General features: G+C 44.8%; 1 protein-coding gene and 1 non-coding gene across 2 annotated transcripts in view; both read right to left on the reverse strand.

The window, feature by feature from the left end:
• The window catches only part of POLN (DNA polymerase nu), a 137344-nt gene that overhangs the window by 108708 nt on the left and 13310 nt on the right, over positions 1-15326 (reverse strand). Inside the window, exons 2-4 of the mRNA XM_043905980.1 lie at positions 11658-11737; positions 9721-10224; positions 721-911 (exon numbers count right to left, since the gene is read on the reverse strand). Coding sequence (XP_043761915.1) covers positions 721-911; positions 9721-10224; positions 11658-11737 — 775 coding nt within the window. The remainder of the gene's footprint in view (positions 1-720; positions 912-9720; positions 10225-11657; positions 11738-15326) is intronic.
• LOC122696697 lies at positions 14477-14583 on the reverse strand. Its single transcript, XR_006341827.1, has one exon. It is a non-coding gene; the product is annotated as a U6 spliceosomal RNA (small nuclear RNA).

The raw sequence follows: 15326 nt of genomic DNA on the forward strand, positions 1-15326 counted from the left end.
GGTCAGGACCAGGCCTCCACCTTCTCACCTGGAGCCTCCTTGAGTGCTTTGAGGGCAGTGGCTGCAAGGAGCTCCCTCTGGGCACCTAGCTGACTCGGACTCAGAGAGCTAGGTGCACAGGCAGCGGATGCCCCCACCGAAACCAGAAGTGAGTCAGGCTGACAATATGAGCAAAGGAATGGGGATGAGGGACACAGACTCCAGCCCACAAGGAGACTTTTCTGGGCTGAGAAGGGCAGCAGAGCATCCCTGCCGATTCTGAGATTCTAAGACTCCAAGAAGGCAGATACAAGTGAGACGTGTCTTTTCTATCTTCACAAAGTGAAGCTCTGAAATTAGTAATAGGTTGGTAGCATTGAGCACTGTCTACTGCATGAAGGCAGAGATCGCTTTCCAGTGCCGTGAGTGAGTGAGTGAGCGAGCATGTTAGAAGGTCAGTCAGGGTTTTTGCTCCTTAACATGATGCTCTTCTTGCCGACTTCTCATTGCAACGTTGACTCAAATCCTGGAGCAGGTCCTGTGGATGGTCCCTCCATTTCAGAGCTCTTTGTGGGAGACAGGGCCAGTGTTTGTAGAGGTTTCTGTCATTTAGATCCATTTCACTTTCACGTGCTCTACAAAATTCTGAAACTTTAAATAACTGAAATTGGAGCTTGGGAAACTCTAAATTAGGATAAAGCAGGTGAATCAGATTTAAGGTAATTAGTGAAGATTTCTTACTTGGCAAATTGATGATGTGCCTCTTGCTCTTGGCCCCAGATAGAGGAGTGCTCAGTTTTTATGTAGATACACTGATCACTGGGCATGTCCTCCGGAACACTGTCAGAGGCTGGGGCAGCCAGAGGACCGCTGTCTTCCTCTGGATAGCTCCTCAGTAACATCACAATGCCTTTAATAGAGGAAACCAGAGCCTGTGAATACACAATAAAATAAAGTTACAAGATCAAGCATCAGTGATACATTTATTCAAGAAAGATAGGCCCTGTTTTATAATTAAGCAGAAAGAAAAGGCCTAAAATTAAAATTAGTAAATGAATACCTTCTTTAATGACAATTAAGGCCAAAACCAAAGCATCTCACTCTCCAAATCTGGTCTCCTCCCTATTCAACATCATAATGGAACTCTTAGCTAATGCAATATAGCAGGAAAATGAAATAAAAGACATATAAATTTGAAAGGAAAAACTGTACCATCCCTATTTACAGATAACATAAATATTTGTGTAGAAAACCCAAAGGAATCTACAAAATAAAACACCTCCTGGAAGGAATATGTGAGCTAAGCAAGGTTGCAGGATACAAGATCATAACACAAAAATCAGTTATATTTCCATACACTAACAATGAACACGTAAAAGTAAATATTTTAAAAAAGAAATTACCATTTATAATAACTATTCCCCCAAATTAAATACTTAGAAATCAATATAACATGTATAGGATCTGTGTACTAAAAACTATAAAATACTGATGAAAGAAATCAGAGAAGACCTACATAAAAGACACATATACCATGCTTAACGACAATAAAACTCAATGTCAATTCTCTCAAGCTAACTTGTAGAATCAAAAAGATCAATAAACCCCAAGTACAAGAAAACCACAGCAAGTCATACCATAATCAAATTGTTTAAAATCAGTGATATAACGAAAACTTTAAAAGAAGCTAGGGAGAGGGGTGGGACACATTGCCTTGACAGAAACAAAGGTAAGGGTGACAGCAGATTTCTTATGAGAAACAAAGCAAGTTAGAAGACAGTGGCATAACATTTTTAAACTATTGAAAGAAAAAAAATCTATCAACTTATAATTCTTTATCCCATAAAAATGTCTTTCAAAAATGAAAAGTAAATCAAGATCTATATACTACACTGAAAATTACAAAACACTGCTAAAAGAAATTGAACTTTTAAAGAAATGAAAAGACACCCCCTGTTCATGAATGAGAAAATTCACTGCTGCTTTCAAGATGGCAAAACTGAGCTAGGCTGGGACTTGGGTGCCTCTACCAGCACACCTGCACCTGGAGAAATGTCTCCTTAAGCAATAGGAAACAAAAACTGTAAGTCAGGGGCCCCCGTGCCACACGCTAGTACCAGACCATGGCCTATTAGGAACGGGGCCGCACGACAGTAGGTGAGCAGCGGGCGGGCGAGCGATGCTTCTTATGTATTTACAGCTGCTCCCCTCTGCTCACATCACCTGAGCTCCACCTCCTGTCAGACCAGCGGTGGCATCAGATTCTCACAGGAGCATGAGGCCTACTGTGGACAGTGTGCGGGGGATCCAGGCTGTGTGCTCTTAAGAAAATGTAACGTCTGATGATCTCATTCTGCATTACGCTGAGTTGTATAACTATTTCATTATGTATGACTATGTAATAATAACAGAAATAAAAGCACACAGTAAATGTAACGCCCTTGAATCACCCTGAACCTGCAGCCCTGCCCCAGTCCATGGAAACTGTCTCCTGTGAAACTAGTCCCGGGTGCCAAAAGGTGGGACTGTGGCTAAAATCACTGCTCGCATGGGCAAGTGGGGACAATTACGAGCAAAAGGATACAAATATGCCACAAAAAACTGCCATTTCTGATGCTCTGGGAGCAAAATCAGGGTCCTGCACACGACTCCTGTACACAGCACCACCAAGGGGTGGGCAGACCCCGAAGCTATGCCTCCTGCCCACCCACAAACCCGCCTCCCACTGTGCTGCATGTGAGGACCCGGGAAGGTCCTCTTAGGCAGCAGGCAAGGAAACCTGTTTCTTGTTCTTGTTCTCTTGTACTGCAGCATAAGCCGCAGCAAAACCTTGCCTGAAATTCCCATCTGGTCTCTTATAATTTCTGTTGGTTAAACAGCACGAAAGCCCAGGTTGGGAACATGATTTTGGCGACTCTGCCGGGACCCATGCCGCTCTGAGAGAGGATGTTGGTCCATCTGGCAGAGCTGGAGGCAGCTTCCTCACAGCTGAGAAGCAGCCACCTGAATCTCTGCTTCAGTGTCACAGAGCTCTGCTTTCGTTGCCCCAGGGGTCTCACTGTGCTCACTCACGTGGCTTTACCCTCCCCGTTCCCTCTTCTGGTATCTGTCCCTCTCTGCGTCTTCCTTCTCTGTCCTCTCCTACGCTCTGTCACATCCTTCTGAGAGGACGAACGCCAGGCAAGTACAGCCTAACTCCTCTCAGCCAGTGAGGCCATGCTCCCTCAGGCTGGCCCTGGTCTGCCCTGACAGGTGACAAGAGGTGGGAGAGGCTGGCCTCCTACCAGGAAGATCTTGGTCCAGTGGGGTTTCCTTGAGAGGAGATTTCTGAGAGTGATAGAAGTTCAATCCTCATATCATGTATGGCTGGAAGCACAGTCATCACAAATGTCTCAGCATCTTTATCCTGGGTTAGAGTCCCAGCTGCGGGATCGAGACCCACTGGCACGATCACCCTGGTGGGTGGTGGACAGACTGCCTGCCTCCACTGGCCCTTGGGGAAGAGCAGAGCCGATGGGAGCTGCCTGAACAGACGCCCACAGAGGGGCGGGCTGAAACAGCAGGCTCGCTCGCTCTCCTATTTCGTTTTCCTAACTTCAATCATCCATGCCTCTGTCCCCAAGGCATCGGTTGGGGTGAACTTTACACAACCTCTCAATGTTTCTCTGTTCTGTGTTTCCAACTGTGGAGAAGAAAGTTCTGAGATCTCCTCTGTCATCTCACGTTTGGTTTTGTTATGCCAGGTCTCGAGGACTTCATCCAGCCTCAGCATCTCTAGGCATTAACCACCGGATTTATATGTGAACATGGGAAATTCCCCCCAAAGATCCTTCTCTGGGTTACTTTCTTAAAGACTGGGGACAGTTTAAATTAGATGGTTTAAAAACCATCTTCTTTTGTAACATAGCTGGCTGCAATATGCCTTGGCTGATCAGAAAAAGAAGCCACAGAGTGGACCCCTTAACTTTAACACCATTTTACAATTGGACGAAAATACTGTAAGGAGTGCCCAAAAAGGGGAGCGGTCCCTTACATGCAGGGCTTTGTTAAACTGTATCCAGATCATGGTTGGAGGGATCCCTGCCATGTGCTCAGCCTCTATTTCTGTTTTGCCCCCAAAAGACTGAGAGACAGACTTTCTCACAGATCCCCTCTTTCAACTGCCAACTCGTCACTGGCATGAGGGTCCTTCCTCATGTCTCCACTTCTTCCCCTTCAAGACCACCTTCAGCCCCTGGCCTCTACCTTACCCCTTTGATCCAGGGACCCTGAAGCCAGAGCCCAGTACTGTCACCCCAGTGGGGCTCTGATCAGATTCAAAGTTGCCCCCACGTTCACATCATAAGGCTTCTACCTCCTCCAGGAAGTAGCTGACGGAAGGGACAATTACTAGAGTGCGTGTCTCCTACTGATGGGAGACGTAGGAATCTGTAAGGAGAGGTTTGGCAGGTTCTCAGAGAACCCTGACGAGTTTAGGGATGAATTTGCCACGTTGGGGTTAACATTCTCCGCGACCTGGCAGAAATCGTAGCTATTCTGGCCCACTGTTGCACCCCAGACGAGGACTGCATACTGAGCAAGGCCAGGGAGCACACCAACAGCCTCATGGCCACCAGTGCCGCAGCCCCAGAGCAGGACTCCCGCTGAGACTGTGAGGATCATGCAGGCCAGGCCAGGGTAAGACATTACACTACTTGTTCATTAGAAGGAATGAAAAGGTGTATGGTGAAGCCTGCAAATTACGATAAGGTCCGAGAGGCTACACAGGAAGAAGATAAAAACCCAGCAGTCTTCCTGAGTCAGGTGACAGAGGCATTCAGGAAGTACACTAATTCCGACCCCGAGTCTGCAGAAGGGAGGTCACTACTGGCCATCACTCAGTGTGCTCCCGATGTCAGGAGGAAGTTACAAAAGCTTGAGGCTGGGCCCCAAACCCCATCGTCAACCTTGGCAGAGGAGGCCTTCAAGGTCTGTAACAACTGGGACATTGCAGAGGAGGCCAACAAAGATAGGAGATTAAAGAGATAACACAGCACTTAGCTGCTTCGATCCACCTACCATCTTAAGAGGATGCTAGAGAGCCGTGAAGCCCAGACCAGCAGCCCAGGAATCACCTGGGCAGGAATCAGTGTACACCCCTCCCCAGCCCCGGGATGGGGCACTGGAGAAGGGAATGTCCTGGGCGCCCTCCTGGGAAAGCCGGGAGGACAACCCCTGCTGGCCCCAGTTCCCAGTGAATGGGGTCTCCTGGATGAGAGATTCACACACACCTACTGGTGGGGGCCGGGTGCCAGCTGTCTCAGGATCCTGTTCGATCCATCCTCATTACTCCAGTGGAGCCTCGGGTCATCTGGGATGCAGCATGTAGGAGAACTAAATGTCTGGCAGACACGGGAGCTGGTTGCTCTGCTCTGACGTGGCCAGCTGGCCGAGCCCCAGCTGTGACTGAACTGTGACGGGAGCTGACAGATGGCCAAAGGTGAGGTGGCTTAGGTCTCCCCTTGCCGCTGGAGTCAGAGTCAGGTCTATTTTTACTCCTTTTTGTACAGGCAGGAAAGTCCTGTCCCCCGCCTTGGAAGAGAGTCACTAAATAAACTAGGAACTAGTATATTCTTAGGACAGGGTGAAGTCCAAGAAGATAGAGAATTCAAACAGAATGCATCTCTTGGTAGCCCCAGATGACCTGCCTGCTGGTCATCAAAATATTCCCTAGGAAATTAAGAAACAGGAGAACTCTGTGGTATGGGATACTTCAGTGCTAGGAAGGGTAAGCCCTGGTAGAAATAAAATTAAAGCCTGGGGAGAGATACCAGGAAGAGACAATATCTTTTAAAGCCTAAGCCCCTGAGGGTGATAAAACAGCTGCTCACCAAATTCCTAACACACGGACTCATTAGGCCCTGCCAATCTCTTTGCAATACCCTGATACTCACCGTTCAGAGGCCTAACAGGGAGCATTGCTCTGTGAAAGACTTAACAGCAGTGGACAAGACAGTCGTCCCTATTTATCCAGTGGTACCAAACCCACACACCCTCTTCACCCAAGTGCCAGGGACTGCTCAGTATTTCTCTGTTCCGGACTCCAAAGACGCATTCTTCTGTATCCGCTACATCCAGGCTTTCAATAAACTTTTGCTTTTAAACAGAGGGGCCTGACCCCCTGGAGGCTACTCAATACACCCACAGGGTTTTCAGAATGGCCTCCATTTTTTTAAGAAAGGAGTTAGCAAAAGAACTGAGGGAACTAAGTCTGAAAAATGGAACTCCATCACAATATATTGAAGATAAATATGTAAGCAGTGACATAAAGCAAGATTCAGATCAGAATACTGTTAAAGTCCTAATCGTCTGCCAAAAAGGGGAGACAAAGTTTCCCCGATGAAGGCTCAGATTTCACAACAATGGGTTCAGCAGGAACGTGAGCCCGGGGTGTGGATTGAAAGACAGCAATTGGTGCATTACCGTCTCCAGCCACGAAGAGCCGACTCCAAGGCTTTCTCAGGATGGCTGGGTTCTGTTGCATCTGGACTCCAAATTATGACCTTATAGCAACCCCCTATATGAAGCTCTGAAGGGGGAACCCTGGACCAGTTTGCTTCCTACTGCACTCCTCAGGGTCCGTGTAGCCCCCAGGAGTAATCTGAGACTTAGCCCATGTGAAATGACCTAGGGAAGGCCTTTTCTTACTACTGACATTCTACCAGATAAGAAAGTGAGCCAGACTGTGATACGTTATCAGTCTAGGCCAAACTCAGAAGGCACTCCAGGACTATGCCAACAGGACAGTGAAAGTTCCCACTGAAAACACAGCAGAAGGGGCGGCCCCTCTACAAATTAACCTTGGTGACCAAGGCTCTGCGCTCACAGTGCAGGGGGCCCGGGTTCAATCCCTGGTCAGGGAACTAGATCCCACATGCTGCAGCTAGGAGCCTTCACACACCGCAACATAGATCAAAGATCCTGTGGGCCGCAACTAAGACTCGGCACAGCCAATAAATAACTTTTTAATAAATATTTTTTTTAAAAGATACTGACCAAAAAATAAAAAAATAAAAGATACTGACCAAAAAAAAAAATACCCCAACCTCTAAGGAGGCATCCCCCCAGAACTAATCCTTGCTGCAGGGATGGGCCCCAGCAGAGTAACACTAGCCCCCACTGCTGTCAAACCGCAAAGGGTATCTAGTCGGGTACATGTGTCCAGACCGAAGCTCTTACCTCCCCAAACCCCGCAGGTCGTAAGGGAGGAACAATACACCAGTAAGCCAGTGGAGGACCTCAGACACTTTCTCAAAGACAAGTACCACCAACAGTTTGTGTCTTCCAGGCTCTTACATCTTCAGGTAAGGCTCCTGATGGCTCAAGGACTTCAATCCATTCCCAAGGAGGGTGACCCAGGTCCCTACTGGTCCTTGGAACACTCAGCGAGAGACTTCCACACCTCTCGAAAGGGGCAGGGTCTGCGGCCCCAGTTCAGCAGGAAGTACCCCCAGAAGAGATCTTTGGCCCTTTAAGCCTTAAGAAGAAGGGGTGCAGAATCCCGCAGAGGGGAAAGAGACAGAGTGCTGTCCCTGGACAAAGTCTCCTCGAGCAACAGGACATGAAGAAACTATAAGCGACTAAAAATACCTGCACACGTGGTCAAGTTGGGACAATTACGAGCGATTGGATACAAACAGGCCAGAAACAAACTGCCATTTCTGAGGTGCTGGGAGCAAAAGCAGGGTGCTGCGTGTGATCCCTGCACATGGCCCCAGCAAGGGGGTGGACAGACCCCCTAAGCAACATCTCCTGCCCAACCCATAGGATCTGCCCCGTTGTTACCCCATTTAAGGAGCCAGGCAGCTTCTCTCAAGGGGTGAGTGAGGGGACCTGCTTCTTCTTCTTGCTCCCGTGTGCTGCAGCACAAGCCCCAGCACAGCCTTCCTGAAATTCTTGGCTGACCTCTTATCGACATCTATTGATGAAGAGTCCAGGGGCCTGGGTTGGCAGCAAAACTGTCAGAATTAATCTATAGATTCAAAACAGTGTATATCACAATCCCAGCTGGATGTTTGAATGAATTAACAAGTTGACCCTAAAACTTATATGGAAATGCAAAGGACCCAGAATACTCAAAACAATCTTGAAAAAGATAAAGTAGGAAGACACACTTCCTAATTTCAAAACTTATTATAAATCTAAAATTATGAAGACAGTGTTGGACTGGCATACAAATAGACATATAGATCAACTTTTAAAGAACTGAATGTCCAGAAACAAACCTTAACATTTACAATCTATTGAGTTTCTATTAAAGTGCCCCAGAAATTCAGTGGGAAAACAGTCTTTTCAGCAAATAGTGCTGGGAAAACTAGACATCAACATGCAAGAGGGTGGATTTATGCCCTTATCTCACAGTACACACAAAAATTAACTCAAACTGGATCACAGGTTTAAATACAAGAGCTCAAATTAAATTCTCAGAAGAAAATAGGGCAAAGCATTCATGACCTGGGATAGGCAAAGCATTCTTAAATATACCAACAAAAGCACACACAATATAAGAAGTACTTGATAAACTGGAATCCATCAAATTAAAAAACCTTTTGTGTTTTAAAAACACCATCAAGGGACCTCCTTGGGGGCCCAGTGGTTAAGAATCTGCTGGCCAATGCAGGGCACACGGGTTTGATCCCTGGTCTAGGAAGATGCCACATTCCGAGGAGCAACTAAGTCCGTGAGGCACAGCTACTGAAGCCGTGAGTCTAGAGCCTGTGCTCCGCAACAAGAGGGGCCACCACAACGAGAAGCCCTCACACCTCAAAGGAGAGGAGCCCCTGATCACCACAGCGAGGGAAAGTCTAGTGCAGCAATGAAGAGCCAACACAGCCAAAAATAATAAACAAAGTTTAAAAAAAAAACACAAAAAAGTCATCAAGAAATTGATAAAAACAAGCCACAGATTTGGAGAATTACAAATCATACATCTGACAAGAGACTTTTATCAGAATATATAAAGAAATCTTACAGATCCAAAATAAAACACAAATAACCCAATTTTAAAAATGAGCAAAAGACCTGAACTGACATTTCACCAAAGAAGATATGCAAATGAACAATCAGCATATGAAAAGATGCTTAATGTCACCAGTTATCAGGGAAATGCAATTTAAAACCACAGTGAGGCGCTTCCCTGGGGGGCCAGTGGTTGAGAATCTGTCTTGCAATGCGGGAAACTTGGGTTCAGTCCTTGGTCCCAGAACTAAGATCCCACATGCCACAGAGCAACTAAGCCTGCACTCCACAACTACCGAGCCCACACGCCACAACTCGAGAGCCCGTGCATTGCAACAAAAGATCCCGAATGATGCAACACAGAAAGATTCCACAGGCCACAACTAAGACTCAGTGCAGCTGAGTAAATAAATAAGTAAATGAATATTTTAAAAACACAGTGAAACACACACACAGAAAAATGGCTAAAAAAAGAAAAGACAGACAAGTACTGGCAAGGAGGTGGAGAATCTGGAACCCTCAGACACTGCTGGTGGGATGAAAATGGTGTAAGAAATCTGGAAAACACTGGGCAGTCTCTTAAAAACCTAATGAGAGCTATGCATTGTCACTCACCACTGGGGGAGGGGGAAGGTTTAAAATCTTATTTCTAGCTCTCCCATCAGAATCAGACACTAAGAAAACAGGTTTCTTTTATGGTGCCCACAAAACAGAAACAAACATGAACCAACACCATTTACTAACCTGGTCAGCTCTCAGCTGGGTGGAGCCATCCTTATACATCAGAGTTACCACCACGGTGGCTGCCTGTTTGAGCATTTCAATCAGCTGGCTTTTCTCCAAAGCATCCAAATGTCTAATGTCACAAAAATCAGTTTTGAATGCCTCTGAGTTCCTGAAATTGAGGTAGGTTTCAACCTCACCAGCATCTTCTTCCAATATCACCAGTTTACTTGTTTTCGCAGATGAATGATTACATGAGATGTGTTTTCCTGTAAGATTCATGCTTTCTCTGTTGTTTTCATTAGTTATGTGTTCCTTTGGTAGGTGTTTTCTTTTACGTTCCATTTGCTGCAGAACTGAAGCCTGTTGGTCACACTGTGGAACTGAACACCTTGAAGGAGCCGATGAGCTGATACCCTTCTGGTTTTGCTCAGCAGACAGTTGATCTGTGACTCTGATACTAGAGGACTGAGGACAGAACTTGATGGAAACTCCTGACGGCTGGCTCGTAAGAAAATTAAGATTCTACAGAAAAATGGAAAATATTTCATAGACTATGGATTCATAAAGACAGGTCTATAAACCAAAGTAAAACCTGATAAAACCCATCTAAGGTAAAGCAGGGACATGGCTTCCCATCAACTGTGATCCAACTTCCTAATGAACTGTGGAGAGTCTTCCTGAGCAGTGGTTTATCTCAACCCAGGCAGGAGTGCCTGGCTGCACCCTGGGCTGGAAAAGACAGGAGCTAGTTGAAAAAGCCTCCCAACTCAACCCTCCGCTGAGGCCACGTGTAACAGGAGAGGCTGTGGAGGAGGGTGTGCTGCACATGTGTACAAGACTGAGGATGAACCACTGACAGTTTCCAAGCAAAGGCCATTTATAGAGAAAATGAGATCACCACAGCTCTACCTACTCAACTTTTTAAAAAAATACAGCTCAGCAGCAATCTTCTGCCTGTTTCAGTCTAGTGATATGGAATACTCATTCATCGATTCACAGACTCAATGGACATGAATGTGAGCAAAGTCCAGGAGACAGTGAGGGGCAGGGAAGTCTGGCTCGCTGCAGTCCATGGGATGGCAAAGAGCTGAACTCAACTTAGGGACCAGACAATAACAACCACTACAGTCTTAACTGTTATGCCACCCCCTCCACTGATTCACAGTTAAGGTCTTTGATAAGATGACCTCTTCTCATATCTCCTCCAAGTTCAACCACATACCTCACCCACTGTAAATTTTCGTTGTTGTTCAGTCGCTAAGTCGTGTCCAACTCTTTTTGACTCCATGGACTGTAGCCCGCCAGGCTCCCCAGTCTGTGGGGTTTCCCAGGCAAGAATATCGGAGTGGGTTGCCATTTCTTCCTCCAGGGGATCTTGCCAACACAAGGATCAAACCTGCGTCTCCTGCTTGGCAGGTGGATTCTTTACCACTGAGACACCTGAGAAGCCCCACTGTAAATTTTATACCCTTCTTTTCTGAACTTCTCTTTATTTTTACTACCCCAAAGTTCCACCTCTTCTTCTCTTAACCTAAAAATTTTTCCCAGAGTCCTTCTCTACTCTCTAAAGGTGAGGATATTGAGACAGACCATTTCCTAGACCTCAACTTAAGAGTATTCACACTTCAGAAAGGTGTCCCAGATTCCTCTCCCACCACCAGAGAAAAGCAGGATGAGCCAGTACAAAAACTGGGTTAGCCATCTCCGCTATGGATCCCAGAGCACTCAGCACTGACTCCTATTGTGACCCTAATTCGCCGAGTCATAGAGAAATACTATGCTTCTCTATCTTCCTCGTTCCCTCATACAAATAAACTATAAGCTCCTGGAGAAGAACTTCTTTTGTTTTTTAACCATTGTATCCACAGTGCCCAGCATATGGCTGACACTTGATAGGTATTTGTTGAAAAAGTGAAAGCTATCTGTTTAGATTACTTGTATTTGCAAAGATTCACCTTTTTTTCCAGTGATTGATTCTTTCCATCTTCAAGTAGTACTGAATATTTAACACTGGATTTGTCTACCACATCTGCAGCTTTAAAAGACACAGAAAGGAAACACGGAATAAGGAAACGTTAGAATCTAAGTCATATAATTAACTAAACATTGAAAATAGCCTCTATAATCATTTACTCATTTAGTTAATTAAAACAACGTAATAAAATTTGCAACCAAAATGCATACTACCACTGTAATAAACATTTATGCAAAATATCTTCAAGTTAACTGGAGACAGATCTATGTAATCATGAAATGCTTACTAAAAAGTATTACTTGGTATTAGCATTTGAATACTTGATTTTGAAAATCCAAGTTAAGTATTTTACAGAAAGCTTGCAAGTATTAAAAGTTTGAAGAAATTCTTAGATGGAATAATTTTGTAATGGAACATTAGAGATTCAGTAAAACATATAAACTTCTCATTTAGATTTTAATTTTAACAAGCTTGGGCTGGACAGGAAGTGATGGAACTGGGTTCCATCCCAAACAAGTATATCCCAAACAAGTATCATAACTCAAGTATCTATAACAATGATAATAACCAAGAAATGCAAATGGGGGAAATCTTTCATTTACAATAGAGAAAAGTTATACTTAGGATTAATTTAATAAGAAAAGCACAGGGCACTCAATGATGAAAACTTAATATCTTATAAAATGGCATAAAGCCTGCTCCATACAAATGGAAAAACACAGCACTGAGACAGGGACAAAATATTTAATTCTCCCAAATATAAATTAAATGCAATTCCCATCAGAGGCACTACAGGGCTCTTTTAATTGAAAAAAAAAAACTTCAAAGTACATAGGAAATACAAGTGTCTGAAAACAGAGAAGAACGGTAAGTTGCTTTTCTTGTTTGTTTCTGAGGAGGGGTTGGCCATGCTGTGCAGCATATGAGATCTTGCTTCTCTGACCAGGGATTGAACCCATGCCCCCGGCACTGGAAGGCAGAGACTTCATCACTGGATCATCAGAGAAGTCCCAGAAGTTCAGCTGAGTCACTCAGTCAAGTCTGACTCTTTGCAACCCCCATGGACTGCACCATGTCAGGCTTCCCGGTCCATCACCAACTCCCGGAGCTTGCTCAAACTCATGTCCATCAAGTCAGTGATGCCATCCAACCATCTCATCCTCTGTCATCCCCTTCTCCTCCTGCCTTCAATCTTTCCCAGCATCAGGGTCTTTTCTAAGGAGTCAGTTCTTCCTATCAGGTGGCCAAAGTATTGGAGCTTCAGCATCAGTCCTTCCAATGACTATTCAGGACTGATTTCTTTTAGGATGGACTGGTTGGATCTCCTTGCAGTCCAAGGGACTCTCAAGAGTCTTCTCCAACACCAGAGTTCAAAATAAGCTCTCTTGCTTTTTCGATGATCCAACAGATGTTGGCAATTTGATCTCTGGTTCCTCTGCCTTTTCTACATCCAGTTTGAACATCTGGAAATTCTCGGTTCATGTACTGGTGAAGCCTTGCTTGGAGAATTTTGAGCATCATTTTGCTAGAGTGTGAAATGAGTGCAATTGTGCATTAGTTTGAGCCTTTCTTTGGGATTGAATGAAAACTGACCTTTCCCAGTCCTGTGGCTGCTGCTGAGGTTTCTAATTTGGTGGCACATTGAGTGTAGCTCTCTAACAGCATCATCTTTCAGGATTTAAAATAGCTCAACTGGAATTCCATCACCTCCACTAGCTTTGCTCGTAGTGATGCTTCTGAAGGACCACTTGACTTCTCACTCCAGGATGTCTGGCTCTAGGTGACTGATCACACCATCGTGATGATCTGAGTCGTGAAGATTTTTTTGTATACTACTTCTGTGTATTGTTGTCACCTGTTCTTAATATTTTCTGCTTCTGTTAGATCTACACCATTTCTGTCCTTAATTGTGCCCATCTTTGCATGAAATATTCCCTTGGTATCTCTAATGTTCTTGAAGAGATCTCTAGTCCTTCCCATTCTATTGTTTTCCTCTATTTCTTTGCATTGATCACAGAGGAAGACTTTCTTATACCTCCTTGCTATTCTTTGGAACTCCACATTCACATGGGTATATCTTTTGTTTTCTCTTATGCCTTTAGTTTCTCTTTTTTTCTCAGCTATTTGTAAGGCCTCGTCAGACAACCATTTTGCCTTTTTGCATTTCTTTTTCTTGGAGATGGTCTTGATCACTGCCTCCTGTACAATATCATGAACCTCCGTCCATAGTTCTTCAGGCACTCTATCAGATCTAATCCCTTGAATCTATTTGTCACTTCCACTGTATAATTGTAAGGAATTTGAGTTAGGTAATACCTGAACGGTCTGGTGGTTTTCCCTACTTTCTTCAATTTAAGTCTGAATTTGGCAATAAGGAGTTCATGATCTTGAACTCCGGGAACAGTCAGCTCCCGGTCTTGTTTTTGCTGACTGTATAGAGCTTCTCCAACTCTCGCTGCAGAGAATATAATCAATCTGATTTCAGTGTTGACCATTTGGTCATGTCCATGTGGAGAGTTGTCTCTTATGTTGTTGGGAGAGGGTGTTTGCTATGACCAGTGCGTTCTCTTGGCAAAACTCCGTTAGCCTTTGCCCTGTTTCATTTCTTTTTTTTTTTTCCAACAAACAACAAATATTTATTGAGCGCCTATTATGTGCCAGGAACTGTTCTAGAATCTCCCCCCAGAAAAGAAAAAACAAGATAGAGGCAGAAAATGCAAATTCTGAGGGAGAGGAAAGGGGTCGTTGAGGAAGAAGGCTGAGGGGATTGAGAAGCCTAAGGTGACAGGGACTTGGCCTAAAAATATGGAACGCTTCATAATTTTGCGTGTCATCCTTGCACAGGGGCCATGCTAATCTTCTCTGTATTGTTCCAATTTTAGTATATGTGCTGCCGAAGTGAGCACTGCCCTGTTTCATTCTGTACTCCAAGGCCAAACTTGCCTGTTACTCCAGGTATCTCTTGACTTCCTACTTCTGCATTCCAGTCCCCTATGATGACAAGGACATCTTTTTTGGGTGTCAGTTCTAAAAGGTCTTGTAGGTCTTCATAGAACCAGTCAACTTCAGCTTCTTTGGCATTAGTGGTTGGAGCATAGACGTGGATTACTGTGATACTGAATGGTTTGCCTTGGAAACGAACAGAGTTCATTCTGTCGTTTTTGAGATTGCGTCCAAGTACTACATTTCAGACTCTTTTGTTGACTATGATGGCTACTCCATTTCTTCTAAGGGATTCTTGCCCACAGTAGTAGATATAATGGTTATCTGAGTTAAATTTGCCCACTCCAGTCCATTTTAGTTCACTGATTCCTAAAATGTTGATGTTCACTCTCGCCATCTCCTGTTTGACCACTTCCAGTTTACCTTGATCCAGGGACCTAACTTTCCAGGTTCCTATGAAATATTGTTCCTTACAGCATCGGACTTTACTTCCGTCACCAGTCACATCCACAGCTGAGCGCTGTTTTCACGTTGGCTCTGTCTCTTCACTCTTTGTGGAGTTATATCTCCACTGATCTCCAGTAGCACATTGGGCACCTAACAACCTGGGGAGTTCATCTTTCAGTGTCCTATCTTTTTGCTTTTTCATACTGGTTATTGGGTTCTCAAGGCAAGTGTACTGAAGGGGTTTGCCATTCCCTTCTCC

Source organism: Cervus elaphus, chromosome 6 (genome assembly GCF_910594005.1).
Source record: "Cervus elaphus chromosome 6, mCerEla1.1, whole genome shotgun sequence".
NCBI classification, from domain to species: domain Eukaryota; kingdom Metazoa; phylum Chordata; class Mammalia; order Artiodactyla; family Cervidae; genus Cervus; species Cervus elaphus.